The sequence below is a fragment of the Cryptosporidium ryanae genome (assembly GCF_009792415.1).
Source record: "Cryptosporidium ryanae isolate 45019 chromosome Unknown contig_23, whole genome shotgun sequence".
NCBI classification, from domain to species: domain Eukaryota; phylum Apicomplexa; class Conoidasida; order Eucoccidiorida; family Cryptosporidiidae; genus Cryptosporidium; species Cryptosporidium ryanae.
This window is the reverse complement of record NW_027125500.1, coordinates 117013-131569: the sequence shown is the minus strand read 5'-3', so window position 1 is coordinate 131569 and position 14557 is coordinate 117013. Positions and strand designations below refer to the sequence as shown.

The 14557-nt window shown below is 43.2% G+C and overlaps 4 protein-coding genes across 4 annotated transcripts; 3 read left to right on the top strand and 1 right to left on the bottom strand.

Annotated features, from left to right (window-relative positions):
* Positions 1–1179: 1179 nt before the first annotated feature.
* Positions 1180–3366, top strand: FG386_001352 (uncharacterized protein; the record flags this gene model as incomplete). Its single annotated transcript, XM_067340745.1, has 1 exon — positions 1180–3366. The coding sequence occupies one exon, from the start codon at positions 1180–1182 to the stop codon at positions 3364–3366; it is 2187 nt and encodes a 728-aa protein (XP_067198794.1).
* Positions 3367–3976: 610 nt separating this feature from the next.
* FG386_001351 (uncharacterized protein) lies at positions 3977–6991 on the top strand (the record flags this gene model as incomplete). Its single annotated transcript, XM_067340744.1, has 1 exon — positions 3977–6991. One exon carries the CDS (start codon positions 3977–3979, stop codon positions 6989–6991), a length of 3015 nt encoding a protein of 1004 aa, XP_067198793.1.
* A 329-nt stretch (positions 6992–7320) lies between these two features.
* On the top strand, positions 7321–7863 carry FG386_001350 (Nip7 like PUA domain containing protein involved in ribosomal biogenesis; the record flags this gene model as incomplete). Its single annotated transcript, XM_067340743.1, has 1 exon — positions 7321–7863. The coding sequence occupies one exon, from the start codon at positions 7321–7323 to the stop codon at positions 7861–7863; it is 543 nt and encodes a 180-aa protein (XP_067198792.1).
* Positions 7864–7967: 104 nt separating this feature from the next.
* On the bottom strand, positions 7968–14339 carry FG386_001349 (bromodomain-containing protein; the record flags this gene model as incomplete). Its single annotated transcript, XM_067340742.1, has 1 exon — positions 7968–14339. One exon carries the CDS (start codon positions 14337–14339, stop codon positions 7968–7970), a length of 6372 nt encoding a protein of 2123 aa, XP_067198791.1.
* Between the last annotated feature and the right edge of the window lie 218 nt (positions 14340–14557).

Sequence of the window (14557 nt, the reverse complement as noted above, 5' to 3'; positions counted from 1 at the left end):
AGTGTCTTATCAGCTTAGATTCTATTATGTTTTTAAGTAACAATAACCGTAAAATTGTTTTACCTACTACCAATAAACAATACAAAATCAAAAACAACGATAAATCAACTAAAGCAACATTATTCTCTTTTTCACCCACAATAACAACATTACATGCACGACACTAATTATTTCGTATGTATTCGAAAATTTTTAATAGAGATCTACATGCATGTATGCATGCAATTTCAAATTTAAATACGTAGTCAGTATGTGGACAGTCCGGTGATTTTATACCTAGAAAATAATAAATGGAATTACGTGTGCAGATAACTTAAACTAAAAAAAATAAGTTTAAGAAATATTTACTTTTTTTTTACTAAATAAATTTTTAAGTAAAATAAAAAGATATATCCCACAAATATATATGAATAAATATATAGATATATATATATATATACTATAACTATATGAGTACACTAAAATATATTCCCAGCAAGTATAAATAACTTAAAAAGTAAAAAGCCTGAAATTGGCGACCAGATTATACGTTAGATAAGGAAAGTATTATTGGATTCATTTTTACCCGCCCTATCCACGTGTTGCCCACATTAATAGCATGTTAATCTACTTACCTGTGGTATCGGTACCATTTACATTATAAAAGGCCATATTATTTGAATAAGAAGATCAAGGAACAGTGTTATTAATGGTGATTCCGGACTTTTAAAGGCACACATTTGAATTTATATGAAGTGAGACCCATTAAATAAGGTTTACAGGTTAAAAAAAGGAATAAATAATAGATTTTGAGTATAACTAAAATTATATGGAGAATTAGATAAGATTAACATACTTTATTTTATTGTAACGTCAATACAGCCTCTTTATAGGATAATTTGGTATATAATATCAAGTGTCATTTGTTTGAATCAATAAAAGGTTAATATAAATAGAGATTATCATTTAAGGGTGTGTGGTGTATTATATTCCTTTATGTGTTAGCTAAAGATAATTATTAAACTATTACTATCGTTAATATTGAGTAGAGTGATATAAATATTGGATTGTTTGAGGTTTCTTGTTCATTAAAGAAAGCAAAATACCCATAATTCTTTTTTTTTTCGATTGCTTCATCCCACATTATAGAGATATATATTCGCTTATTAAAGGGTGTTAAAATTTATATAGCTATTAAAGATGGAGAATGAAGCTGAAGAAAACATTTCAACGATGATAAAAACAGTAAAATCATTATCAAATGATAAAAAGGCGTTCTTAGAGATAAATGAAGAGAAACCTGTAGTATTAACAGACAATAATACAGGTATTTATGACTGCAGCATTGAAAAATCTATTGGAATTAAAGGTGAATCCTTTGTTGACGAAGATGATAACTCCTGTCTAACTACAACAATAACAACTAATGAATTATGTGATTCAAACAGTATATTATCACTTTCTGGGGCTAATATACCGGATGGTGTACATATAGATGACACTAAAAATGAGGACATCGATAGAAATTGTCTAAAAGATAAAATGGAACAATCGGCATTTGATATTCAACCGTTAACAAGTAATACAGGTATTGATAATTTATCAAATAATAAAGATATTATTATGTCTATTACTACAAGTAATGATGAGGAAAATGAAAGTAGCATTGCGGAAGTAAAAACTTGTACAGATACTAATGATATAGCGAACGTTAATATTCCATCAAATACTACTACAGCTACTACTACTAGTACTACCTCTACTGTTACTACTTCAAAAGTAGGAAGGCGTTCATCTGCAGTACATCATGAAGTTGGTCCGAGACAATTGAAATACAACCAAATAGGTGTATACTGGAAAGATAAGGAAAGTAGGGTATACGCAAGATTTACATGGGCAACAAGAAAATACTCAAAAAGTTTTTATGTTGGTCCAAATAAGCCATATGCAACAGTTAGAGATGCAGAGAAGGCAGCAATAAGGTTTTTGTTAATAAATAGTCCATTACACAGAAGAAGTCACTTGAAACATTTCAGATTTACAGAAAGTGATGAAGAAGAAGACGAACCATATGTTGGGTCACAAGCATTGAAAGAAGCTAGAAGGACAAAGGGTATAATGTTGCATTTCCCTGCACCAGAGAGTGATGATGAAGTTTGGTCACATTACAATACTTCAAACGTTAATCCTGCTACATTATATGGGGAAATTATCAAAAAAATGGATAATGATAATACTGCTGGTTCATCAAGTCCAGTTGCATCTGCAAGAGAATATGTAACGTCTAAGGGAAAGCAATCTTCATCTAGTGGACAAATATCGACAGATGGTAGTAATGGAATAGTTAATAACAGCAGTAAATATTCAAGTGCTACGGGATCAACTAATGACAAGAATGTTTTATCCGATGATTTGTTTTTGACTTTGGTAGCAAATCAAATTGATTCTGACAGAATGGTTGAGAGGAACACAGCAGGGGGAGCATTTACAAACCCTTCAACAAGTACAACAGTTTCGACAAAAAAATTTAAGCCATGCCCAAAAACAGAAACTTTAGATTCATCAGAGATTAATTTTCTTCCCAGTAATCAATTTACAATTGTTGATCAAAACGCTCCACAGACTAATAATCCTTTTGTAGGTATGGATTATAATACATTAGTTGCTCTTCAACAGGCCCAAATGGCAAATTACTATTTCCAACAACAAGTTGCTTATGCAGCAGCAGCCAATTTGGCAATGGCACCAAATACAGCAAATAATATCAACTCTACTAATGCTGCTAATCCTTTTATTTTTACTCAATACGTTATTCCGAACATTCCAAGTGTTGATTCAAATAGATCTGATGAGTCAGATATTGATAACAAGACAAAAAACAGTACTGGAAATAGTGGTGTTAAGGGTGAATTTCAAAATTCTAATCCGGTTCAAACGTTTGCAGAGTCAACAATGGAACAATATGGCGGAATTACCCCTGCTCAAGGAACAAAAGCAATGCCTTCTTCAAATATTGGTTTATGCAATACAAATATTCCAGGTAATTATACTGATTATATGACAGCAATGGCAGCAGCTGCATATTCAGGATGGTATTCTGCTTCTCCATTTGGTTATACGGCAATGCCCTTAGTTGGTCCATATACTGCACCAATTTTATCTTCAATCATTCCGAACACAAATATTTTGGGCAGCCATTTTCAAAATAATATTTTAGCAGGTAATAATATTCATTCAAATAATACCAATACAGCAAATACACATAAGCAGGTTAATAGTAATAACAAAGCGAGTTCCACAAATAGCAATGTGATAAATTCCCTTTCGACGGAAAAAGAAATTAGAAATCACAATATCGAACAGGAAGAAACGACTCATAGCCTTTAGTAATAATACATATATCATTAAGAACAACAAATAGAGATTACGAGTGTTATTGACAGTCTTAAGAGGATTACATATATATATATATATATATATGACAAATGTTTTTTATTGTTTTAGGCATGTTCCTATTTGTCTAGACTTTTTGTTATTTTTAAATAAGAATAATCCTATATTCTATTAGGTATATAAATGAATGATTATTCACTTTCTAAATATTTTATTTATTGATTTTTATCCCGAATTTCCAATTGATTTAAAACTGTTGCTTGACAAGTTACGGGTCTCGAATTAGAGCGCCTTGCTATGCATTTGAAAGTCATGCATTACTAAATATCCACATGGTAAAAACAAAAAATAAAAGCAGAATACAAGTACTTTTAATAAGTGTAAAACTTGAATAATAGAAGCACTTCAAAAAGAAATGTAAATTGTAAATAAATTTTATATACATATATATATACATACATATACATATGTATGTATATATATATATATATATATATATATATATCTATGTGCACTTAAGGTTACACAAATAGATACAACTTTTAAAGGAATGAATCTAAATATGGTATTTATATATTTGACACATAAAAATCGATTGCCATCAATGAATTTGTTGAATATAGTAGTATTGGCATCAATATTATTCCTTTTGGAGGTTACCAATCTGGTTACAGCAAATGGGGATCCATGTGATGGTGTGAACTGCGTAATAAGCCCATTGCCTGTTTGTCCGTCAAATGGCGTGTATTCGGAGCAGGAAAATGGGTGTGTAATAACTGAGCCAATAATGAAAAATTGTCCAGAGGGTTTTAAGTTGTCAGGGGTTCAGTGTAGCAAGAATGTCCATACAGAAAAGATTTTAACATGCCCAGAAAATACAAAATATAACAAGATTAGTCAGCAGTGTTATATTGAAAAGAAAGAAATACCAAAATGCAAAGCAGGATATATAGAAGATGGAGATGGAAATTGTTACAAATTGAAAGATGCGGAAATAAGGTGCGATATAAACGAAGAGGAAAAAGAGGATGGATGTTATAGTTATAAAATGGTTAGCAAGGAATACAATTGTGACCACATACCAGAAAGCATAAAGTCAATACACAAAAGCAACGCTAACAGCTACGTATCATCAAAATCATATTTGGAAGGTGAATTAGAATACAAAGGCAATGGACTGGTAAATTCAATTTGCAAGGTAAAAGTTTTTCATAAGCCAAGCTGTCCAGCTAATTCTGTTGAGAATTTAAGTACAGGGGAATGCCTTAAAGAAACAAATCCGGAAATATATTGTGAAGATGATGGTTATGCATTAATTGATAGGGAAAATGGTGAGAACGTTCAAGTGGTAAGCAACATTAATGGTCACAGAAAAATGGACATTAAGAGTAGACATTATTGTGAGAGGAAAGAGTATGTCGAAGCAATAACTGAGTGTCCAACTGGCATGACAAAGGAGAAGGAAGACACGGGAAGGGAGGTTTGTTTGCTGTATAAAGATGAAATACCAAAAGTATGTCCAATAGGATTTACATATAACGATAGCACGAAAAAATGTGTTCACAAACAGGAGCCAAATATAATATGCAATAAAGGCTACGTATACAGAAGTGGTTATTGCTATTTACTGGAAAAGGAGGCGAATATAGAACCCAAAAGGATGAATCCGATACCATATTGTACAGACCCCGAAGCGGTAATAATAGGACAATATTGCGTCACTAATAAGAGTTCAATACCAAATAAGGAGTGCCCAGACAAGTACCATTATTCCGAATACAGCAATAAATGCGAAATTGAGATAGAAATAGAGCCGATACAAACGTGTCCTCCAAGATATATATTAAACTCTGAAAGTCAAGCATGCGAGAGGAGAATAGAAAGGGACTGTTCAACAGTGAAATACAGAAAAGAATGCAAAATTTATGGTAGCGATATTAATATTGATGCTGATACAGGTGGAATGGGCATGAACAGAAATCTGGGTATATACCATCATTCTCATGGGAACGGATATGGACATGGACGACATATTCATGGTCATCATACGGAGACGTTAATGCCGGTAACTCATGAACAAAATCAAATAGTGCATCAGTGCGTTGACATACCTGAACATGTAAAAAAGACTTGTGTAAATACTGAAACAGCACCAATAGTCTACTTGTGTCACGATGGGGTAAGAACGACGGAAAGAAGAAGTTGTGTAAAAAAAAATCAAGTCGTGCCAATATTGAGTTGTCCAAAAGAATTTAAACTAAGAAATGGTGAATGTGTTCAACAGAAAATTGACTCTATAAAATATAAGTGTTCAGAGGGATTTAATCTAACTTACAATGATGGTTCTAAATTGGTGTTGCCGTACTGTGTATCGCAAATGAATAACATTTTTCAGGAATCAAGAGAGGAAAAGATCAAGGCATTGTATGAATGTGAGAGCGAAAACATGACGCTAGTTACAAATGAGTATAACAAGAAAGAGTGTATTGAAACAAGAAGTCCAGAATGTAGGCATATTGGATGCAAGTATTTAATCAAAAGTGTTGATCCGAAGTGGATTTGTCCGGCAGGCTCCTATATGTCAAATGAATATTTGGAGAAAGTGAAAACAACATACAATAACTATAGGAGACTGATAGTGAATAATAGTTTGACTCACATCCACAATCCCAATCATATAAACAACAACAATCATTCAATTGATGGCTATTTAATGTACAATATAAACAGCGTCCCGAAATGCATAGTTGAAATTATGAAGGAAGTGAGTATAAGGTGTGGGAACGAGAATTCAATATTGGGAGAACATGGGAGGTGCATTGAGAAGGTAGAAAAGGCGTGTCCCAATGATGGGTGTGAAAGTACATTGGAGTTCAATCCTGTGGTAGTATGTCCCAAAAACGCAGAGCCGCAAGGAAGCCACAACGGAGACTTGTGTAAGGTGACAATCAAAAAGCCATTTAAATATCACTGTGAACAAGGCGGAAAAATAGTAATGCACAATAAGTGTAGACACATTGAAAGTAAAACATGCAAGAATTTAGGCTGTGTTGAATATATTTCAGTTGAAGGAAAAATGCAGTGTCCGCCTGGATATTCAGAGACTAGGATTGCAACGAACATCTATATGAATAACAACGTGTCTATGGGGAGATCGGATTTAAGTGGTGTTGCTTTGTTTACAAATCAAGGAATTAAAGGGATTGAAAGATCTGGAGGCGGACTGTCGTCCTCAGCAGTCCAAAGTTCTTCAACTCTACCCTGGTCTTCGTCTTCGTCCGCTCCCTCTTTCTACACAAACGGAGTTATCCCATCAAACTACTCCTACAACAAAAACGTAAATGCATTCACGAGCAGGAGGCTGTTCGGGACAGTAAGACCCCCGTCAAACCTTAATCAGTGCACCGCTCTTGAGTTTGCTCCTTATGTTTTAAGTTGTAGACGAGGATTCGCAGAGTCGGACGGGAAATGTTTGGGTGTGGTCGACGCTACATATCAGTGTCCAAGCAATACTTTGCTAAGACAGGATGGCTTGTGCGAAAGAGCTACGGGCGGGAGTGCCAGCAACGACAATTTCAAGTTACAGCACGGTTACAATACCAGAAAGGGCATACCATAGCACCCGCATGCAGCTTCAAGCCGCTTCAGATACAGGCAGTAACACTGAGCATCTAGGCGCTGACCGTCTTGGCGCCATGAGCGAAAATGTCAGCAACAAACCAAATTAAGGATAACAAGCCTTGTTTTGGCTCTGAATTTGCAACAAGTAAATAAATTTGGCATATATTTGGCAGTACCTTACCACGTGCGGAGGAAGCTGTTTGTTTGTGCATATACCTCGGCAGCTAGGGAACAGTCGCGATACAGGCTTCCAGAAGGCTTGTCTTTGAAGGAGCAAAAAGGCACAACAAATATAAATAAATTGAATTTTCGCCTCAAGTAACAGAGATGAGGCCGTTGACCGAGGAGGAGACGAGGATATTGTTCGAGAAGTTGAGCAATTATCTGGGAAACAATTTGTTGTCGTTGTTGGAGAGAGAGGACGAGAATTACGTGTTTAGACTACACAAGGGAAACGTGTTTTATCTAAGCGAATCACTGGCAAAGGCTGCCACGTTGATACCAAAGAAAAATTTGCTGAGCATGGGAACATGTTTGGGTAAATTTTCGAAGACTAACAAATTTAGACTGGGAATAACGTCGCTTCAGTATATAGCTAAATTGACTCCAAATAGGGTATGGGTTAAGCCGGGCGGTGAGCAAAGTTATATATATGGAAATCACGTCATAAAAAGGCACATCAGCAGGATGACCGACGGCTTGAGCAACAATACGGGCGTTGTTATATACTCAATGGACGATTTGCCACTGGGATTTGGAGTTTTAGCTAAGAGCTCTGCCGACATAAGGAACGCCGATCCGGAAGCTATAACCGTCTACCACCAAACCGATGTAGGTGAGTACTTGAGAGAGGAAGCAGATTTGCTGTGAGACTAGGGAGAAAATAGCAATAATTTTTGAAGCTGTATATACAGTTCTTTGACTACAAAGGAAACGTTCTAATCACTGCTTGTTTGAGTTGGCGTGTAAACCGGTCAAGTGTTGTTTCTTCTATTTTTGTCTCCCTCACTGTCGTTTTGCCTAGAGTTCAAAAGGATTTCAATTCTGTCTATCCCGTGTATTTCGGTTATTTTCTGGTTTATATTGGAATGAATGAGAGTGGCAACTGTGACTAGAGGGTGGTTTGGTCCGTTGTATATCTTGCAGTTCTCCACAATAAGGTCCAAATCTTCCCGAAACTCTTTTATAGATTTGTATTCTCTTTTCTTGCACTTACTTATCATAAGCTGCAGCCACATTGGTTTTTTAACCAAATTATAGTAATTTGGAGCGATTCTTTCGTTTACGCGATTCCAAAATACGTGCGAGTAGTGATGAATGGTTTTGGCACTGTTTATTATTCTTTGCAATTCAATAGAGAATTCGTCTAGGGCTTCTGAGTATGTGTTTATATTTGAGCCAATGTTCTTTATATTGTAATTGTAATAGCTGCTTGTTTTAACGTCAAATGGAGACGAGTACCCAGTGCTTGGATTTGCACCTCCCTTCACGCCTGAGTTGCCTAATGTTATAGCGCTGGAGCATTTGTTGTCCGCGGACAAAACACTGTGGGAATTCCCTGCACCTGCTCCCACAACTGCGCTGTTTGCATTGTAGCCTGAACCGGAGTATCCACTTACTATCGAACTTTTGTCGTCGTTCTCCATTAACTTTCTTTGTCTGGCAGAAAGCCTCGAGAATTGCAATCCGCTTGTCCCTGCTATCGCTCCAACTCCACCAGCGTTGCTGGCCAGGTCGACATTGCCTCCGAAACCGGCCGAATTCGGGCCAAGGCCCCTAGAAATCAAATTGGAAGAGCTCATTTGGGCGTTTCCGGTCCGGGGACTTGCCATATTCGCCTCGCTACCGACTTGATTTAGGAGCGGACGTCCTCTTTTTCCGATCTTGACCGGATTAACCACGCTGTCTAGCGTAACTAACTGCTTTGTATTTGGATTCCCGCAGCTTTGGGAGTAACCTAAACCCAGCAGATTGGCTATTGCACCCTCTTCCTCGTAGCGGCTCAGTTTTCTCTTGAGCATCGAGGCGTTTCTGTGAATTAGTCTGCCAAAGCTGCCATCGTTAAACTCCCCGGTTTCACCTGACCTTTTGCTTCTCGCGCTGCTGTTCTTTTTCTTCAGGTTCAGAAAAGAAGCGTGGTACTTGTTTATACTGCTGCTGCTCCCGCCACTTTTGTTGCTATAGTAATAAGGACACATTGGATTCGAAGCTATGTGGCCGACCTGGCCACATCTTCTGCACGTTCTGCTCGCTCTCCCCAGCACGCCCGGCACTCCCGTCGGATTCAATTGACGTCGCTCTTCTCTCTTCACCTGAATTCTCATTCTTCTCCAATTCAGGAAATACCGTATGTTCTCCTCGCCGTATATATACACGACTTTCTCGTCCTCGTAACTCCAGTTGCTCGAACTCCTCCTCACTCTTATCCAAGCAAGTCTCGGGACGTATTCGTCGCCGCTCTTGTCGTTCCCACTAAAAGTCTTGCTGCCGGTACCGTCCACCCCACCGGTCTCGCCCCTGTCCTTGCCGTCCTTTTCACTTATCATCCTCCTGAACTCCTCCAGCTCCCTTTCGTCCTCGTCGTTCGTGGGAGACAGCAGCAAGCTCTCCTGCACCGCATTCCCACCGCTCCTAATAGATGACGAGGATTGCGGGGAGAAGTTGGCCTCGACTCCCCTCGTCCCGTTGCCCTTCGACTCCATTAAGGAGGATATAAACGTTTCCTCGAGGTCTAAGTCCTCCTCGTCCTCCTCGTCGGGTCCCGCCTCCTCTTCTCCTAGCTGCGTCTGCCCATTGTCCGGAATCCCCTGTTCGGAGCAACGAGGGTCCGGGCCGCTGCCTTCGCCATTCGCTCTCGGCTTTTTGCTGCAAAGATCATCCTGAGCACCTCCGCTTGTCCTCGAACTCGACGCCAAGCCAAGTTCGACACTGCAGCCGTGCTCCCTTGTTCTCTTGTTCTTGTTGTCGCGGCCACTTTCGCCGCCCTCCTCATCGTCGGTCATCACGGGATCCTCCGACCTCAACGCGACCGCTTGGTTTTTCAACACATTCACCAGCGAGTTGCAGTACTCCTCCTGCAGCAGCAGCGCCTGCTCGGCTCGGACAGCATTGCCCAGAGATGACGAGGAGCTGGATTCGGCGCCGCCGGCCGCGTTCCCCCGTGAGCCGGCCCCGACGCCACCTTCGGCTTCATCCACCCTCCCCGCTGCTCCAACCCCGATCTTCTCTCCGCTTAGCAAAGACCTGTCGAAGTGCCGAACCAGTGCCACTCTGTCCCACCTGGGCAGGGAGGCAATAGCAGACTCGTCAAATCCGCACTGCAGCAGCCTGTCTCTGAGTTGGTCCATAGACAGCTTTCTGAGGTCCTCGCTCTTGCTGCCGCTCGCGTTGCTCAGAGTCCTTCTGTTGGACGGCTCGGCATTGCAGTCGCCGAGCGCCAACCCCTTTCTTATGAAGTTGACTCCCTCTCCCCTGCCCCCGCTTGGGTCGCCTATGCCCCTTATGCTGAATTGCCCGTTCTTGCTCCTCATCACTTGGCTGTACTCGCTCGTCAGGTTCCAGGGAGTGAGCAGAAGCGACTCCTCAATGTAGCGAGCCACCGGCGTGAGTCTTCTTCCATTCGAGTTTATCAAACCCGTGCTCAACTCGTTTATCAGGTTCAGCAGGTTCTTCGTACTTGGGTGACTGCTCCCCAGTTCCGTTACCCTTTTCCTGGCCAGGTCCGCGTACTCCCCCGCTATCTCCTCCATTTTGTTCAGCTCACTCAACACGAGCGGCACCTTCGAAAAGTGCCTTAAGGAGCGCACGCCTATTTGCTTCAGTCTGTAGTCCCCAGATATCGAGCTGTCCAGCGCACACAGCTGCTCCGGACTAATTATCTGCCTCAGTTCCGCCTCGTTTAGCTGCTTTAGGTGAACGGAGCCGGGGTTAGGATTTGAGTTGCTTGTGTTGGAGGACGATATTCCCGATATTAACACCCCCGAGACACCCGCTGTCGAAGCGACAAAGGAGTGAGACGTCGTCCCGTTAGCGGCGATGATTTGGCTGCCCTTGCTCGCAAACCTGCCTTGTGAGGCACCCAAGCAAGATCCGGAACCGGACGTGGACCCGGCCCCCCCCGCCGATTGGGAGTTTATGTTCGAGCTCGAAGAGGAGGTCCTGCCCTCGCTCACGCCTTCCCTGTTGTCCTTGCACGAAATCAGTATCTTGTGCAGGGTGTTCTGGTCAAACGTGTGTTTGAACATCCTCTGGCTCATTTTCCTGACTTCGTTGAACGCCTCCCTCCCGTTCTCCTTCGCGTATCTCAGCACGACTGCCCTCATCTGCTCCTTTCTCAAGTTGGTGTACGCCTTGCTGTCTATGAATGGCACCTCCAAGAGCGGCTCCTCCTGGCCGACCGAGTAAAAACAGCTCATATTCCCCTCATTCAGGGGACGCAGGTACAAGTAGCACCTTCTCGCCGAGGCGCCGCCATTGCCTGCTGAGCAACCCGCGGGACTTACGTGCTTCCTTATCAGCAGAAAGTCGCACGACGCTCTGCCTCCTTTGCTCTCGCCGGCAGTCCGGCCCCCCCCCTTGCGGTACTCGTAGCTGTGGTGGTATATGGGTGCCCTGAACAGTCCCGTCTCGAAAATCCCCATCGAGTCGTTCTTGTCCAGGGGGTACTCCACGCCGAACAGTTTCGGCATCTCAACGTTATTTTTCCCATCTAGTATCCTCGTCACCCCCAGGGGACCGGACTTGGACAATATCTTCTCCACAGCGCTGTCCGCGGTGCCTTCGTCATATCTCGCGTATCTTATTATCCTCCCTGCCATTCCTATGTTGTTCAGAAACGGCGGATTCTGCTCCAGGTACTCGAAAAACGCGATTGGCGTTTTGTGGGCCAAGGACAAATCCTCGGGCGAGACGAAACAAACGGACGAGTTTACACCCGATGGAATCTCCCCAAAGTCCTTCAGTCTCTGATGGTAGCGGTACAACAGCGGCGGTATTTCGGCGTTGTTGCTGCTGCCGGAGCTTGACGACGCACTTGAACTCCTGTTCAAAATGTTTGCCATCGGGGCAACCAGCCACGGACCGAAGAGTTCAAATCCAGACTCGTTCTTAACCGACTTCGAATTCAAAAGGGAGCTAAACCAGTTTTGCGAGTAGCTGTAGGTCGGGTTTGCTTTTGACACCAGTGACTCGTACAGACCCGCTCTAAAGTCAGGCTTGTGAAATCTAATCCCATCTATTGGCTGCATGTTCCCGCCTACTAGGTAAAACGACCATGCAAGCGGCGTGTGTAGATTCGAAATGGGAGGCAACTCGAGTTTGCTTTTATTCTCATTGTCACCTTTGAGTCCGCTCAAAGGCAGCCTGCCGCCGCCGTCGAGGGCTTCCTCGCACACAACGGCAGCGGCGTCGTCGCATGGTCCACCTTGCTTGCTGAGCCTTTCCTTTGCCTTTGCCTTCCTGTCCTCAACGTCAATGCTAAAAGTGCCGCCCTTTCCGAATAGCTTGTAAAACTCGTCGGTACCGACATCCATGTAACCCAGTATGTTGCTGATGTTGGCTCTACTTTCGTAGTACTGACGAAAGTTGTCCCTCCATACGTCGTATATGAACGGCCCCATGCTGTCTGCCGCTACTGAGTTCACAAATGGGAGCCACTTTAAGAGCAAGTTCTGCCTCTCGTTCCTTCTTTTGGTTATCCCCCATATGTTGCCCTTCTTTATGCTTTCAAATGCGTCTAGTATCCACTCCTCCGAGTCCTCGGTTTTGCCGTTGCATCTGGTCCCAGTCTGCGTACTCGGCCTGTCGAATACCCTCGGTACCAAACGCAACAGATCTTTCAAAGTGAATGATTCAAGGAGCGCTCCCGGATCCGGCGTGCACTTATTGTTGTCCGCAATCCCAGCCGCGCTACCGACTGCACTGTATGCCAACGATGTCACCAGTTGGGCCATGCTCGCAATCCCGGCACCCTCCGCGCCGTTGGTCCTGTCGCTCCTTGAGAAGAGGCACTCGGCTCCTCCAAAGATCAACAGGGAGCTGTTTTCAAATCTAAATTGAGATCCCAACAAATCGTGATTTTCCTCGCTGCACTCAACCGTGTTTTCGTAGTCCGTCAAGTCCATCCCCATGATTGCGAGCTCCAGACGCTTTTGCTTGCTTATTCTCTTCATCTTCTGGCGCTTCTGACGCTCCTGTTGGGTTTTGTTCAGTGGCTTGTTCTGGAGGCTCAGGGCCGGGTTCGCGGTGCTTCCGGGTGAAGCAGTGGTCGGCACGTTCGGAGAAGCGAGGGTCCTGGGTGCCGCTGGAGCTCCGGAACCGCAAGCTACTCTCCTGCCATGACAGTTTCCTCTCGAAGAGGGTTCTGGTGGGCCTGGGCGACGCAAATCAGCGACCGAAAGCTCCAACATCCTCCTCCTCACGTCCTTTCTATAACACTGGATTGAGTCACCCACAATGCCGCCTTTTAAGTCAATGTTCACCAAGTATCTTCCTTTCAGATCGCCAGCACAGACAGCTCGCATCTTTTCAGCACTGTTCAAGCCTCTCACGACCGCCTCGTCGCTCCGCATCCTGGATCTCATACTCAGCGAGTATCTCTCGGCCTCAGGCACGTCGTACTTGCTCATTTCGCCCTCCAAATCGTCACCGCTGTCCAAGTCGTCAAGGAGGATGCTCAGAAACCCCCCTCCCCGACTCCCTGGGTCCGGCCCGTCCGCCCTTCTCTCCGTGCTCTCAACCAAGTCGCGCTTCGGCCGCTCCCCCCACAGCAAGGACCTTAACTTCCTAGAAAGGACTCTTCTGGTCGTGTTCCTCCTTAGGTCGGGCCCAAATTCATCGTCCGGCTCCACTTCGTTCAAAATCCCACGTATGACGCCATTCAGTCTTCTTTGCATCGCGTCATTGCTCAAACAACCAGTGACGTCTCGGTCCTCCTCGAACAAGGGCTTGACCAAACTTATTGGTATGTCTATTGTATTAATCTCGTCGTCCGTATCTACTTCTATGACGTCAACGTCTTTGATCTCAATCCTTTCCAAAGTTGTCTTGGCCGTGTCCTTCGCAGTCGCTTCGTCTGCGTCAAAGAATCCAAGGCCTCTCGGAAGCCCTATTTGAAAGGCCCTTTTTCCGGAATCTATACTCGCGAAATCACTCTCCGCGCATCCACGGGTGTCCTCCACCTCGTCCTCGCTCTCCACCTCCTCACATTCGGCGTCAATCGCAAATTCGCCCACGTCGGTCCCATCATAAACGGCTGGCAAGTTAAAGCAGCTGCTCAAAGACTCGTTTTTGTGGGAATCTGTCATCTCCGTCGCTCTACCCACACCTCCATGGACGCTTCCGACCATTTCTGTCCTCGTATGCCTGTCTTTTCCGCCAAAGCAGGCCTACAGTCGCCTCCTCCCGCAGTACTTCCCGTCCTGTTCCGCAGTTGACCGATCCCCTACTGCAGTCTATTTTACTCCCTTGCTTCCGCAATCCTTGGGTTATTTGTCTTGGCCTCAGGGTAAGTTGGCGCCATGCCTGCTTCTGTTGGGTATCGCAAATTTAATTAACTGGGGAAAAG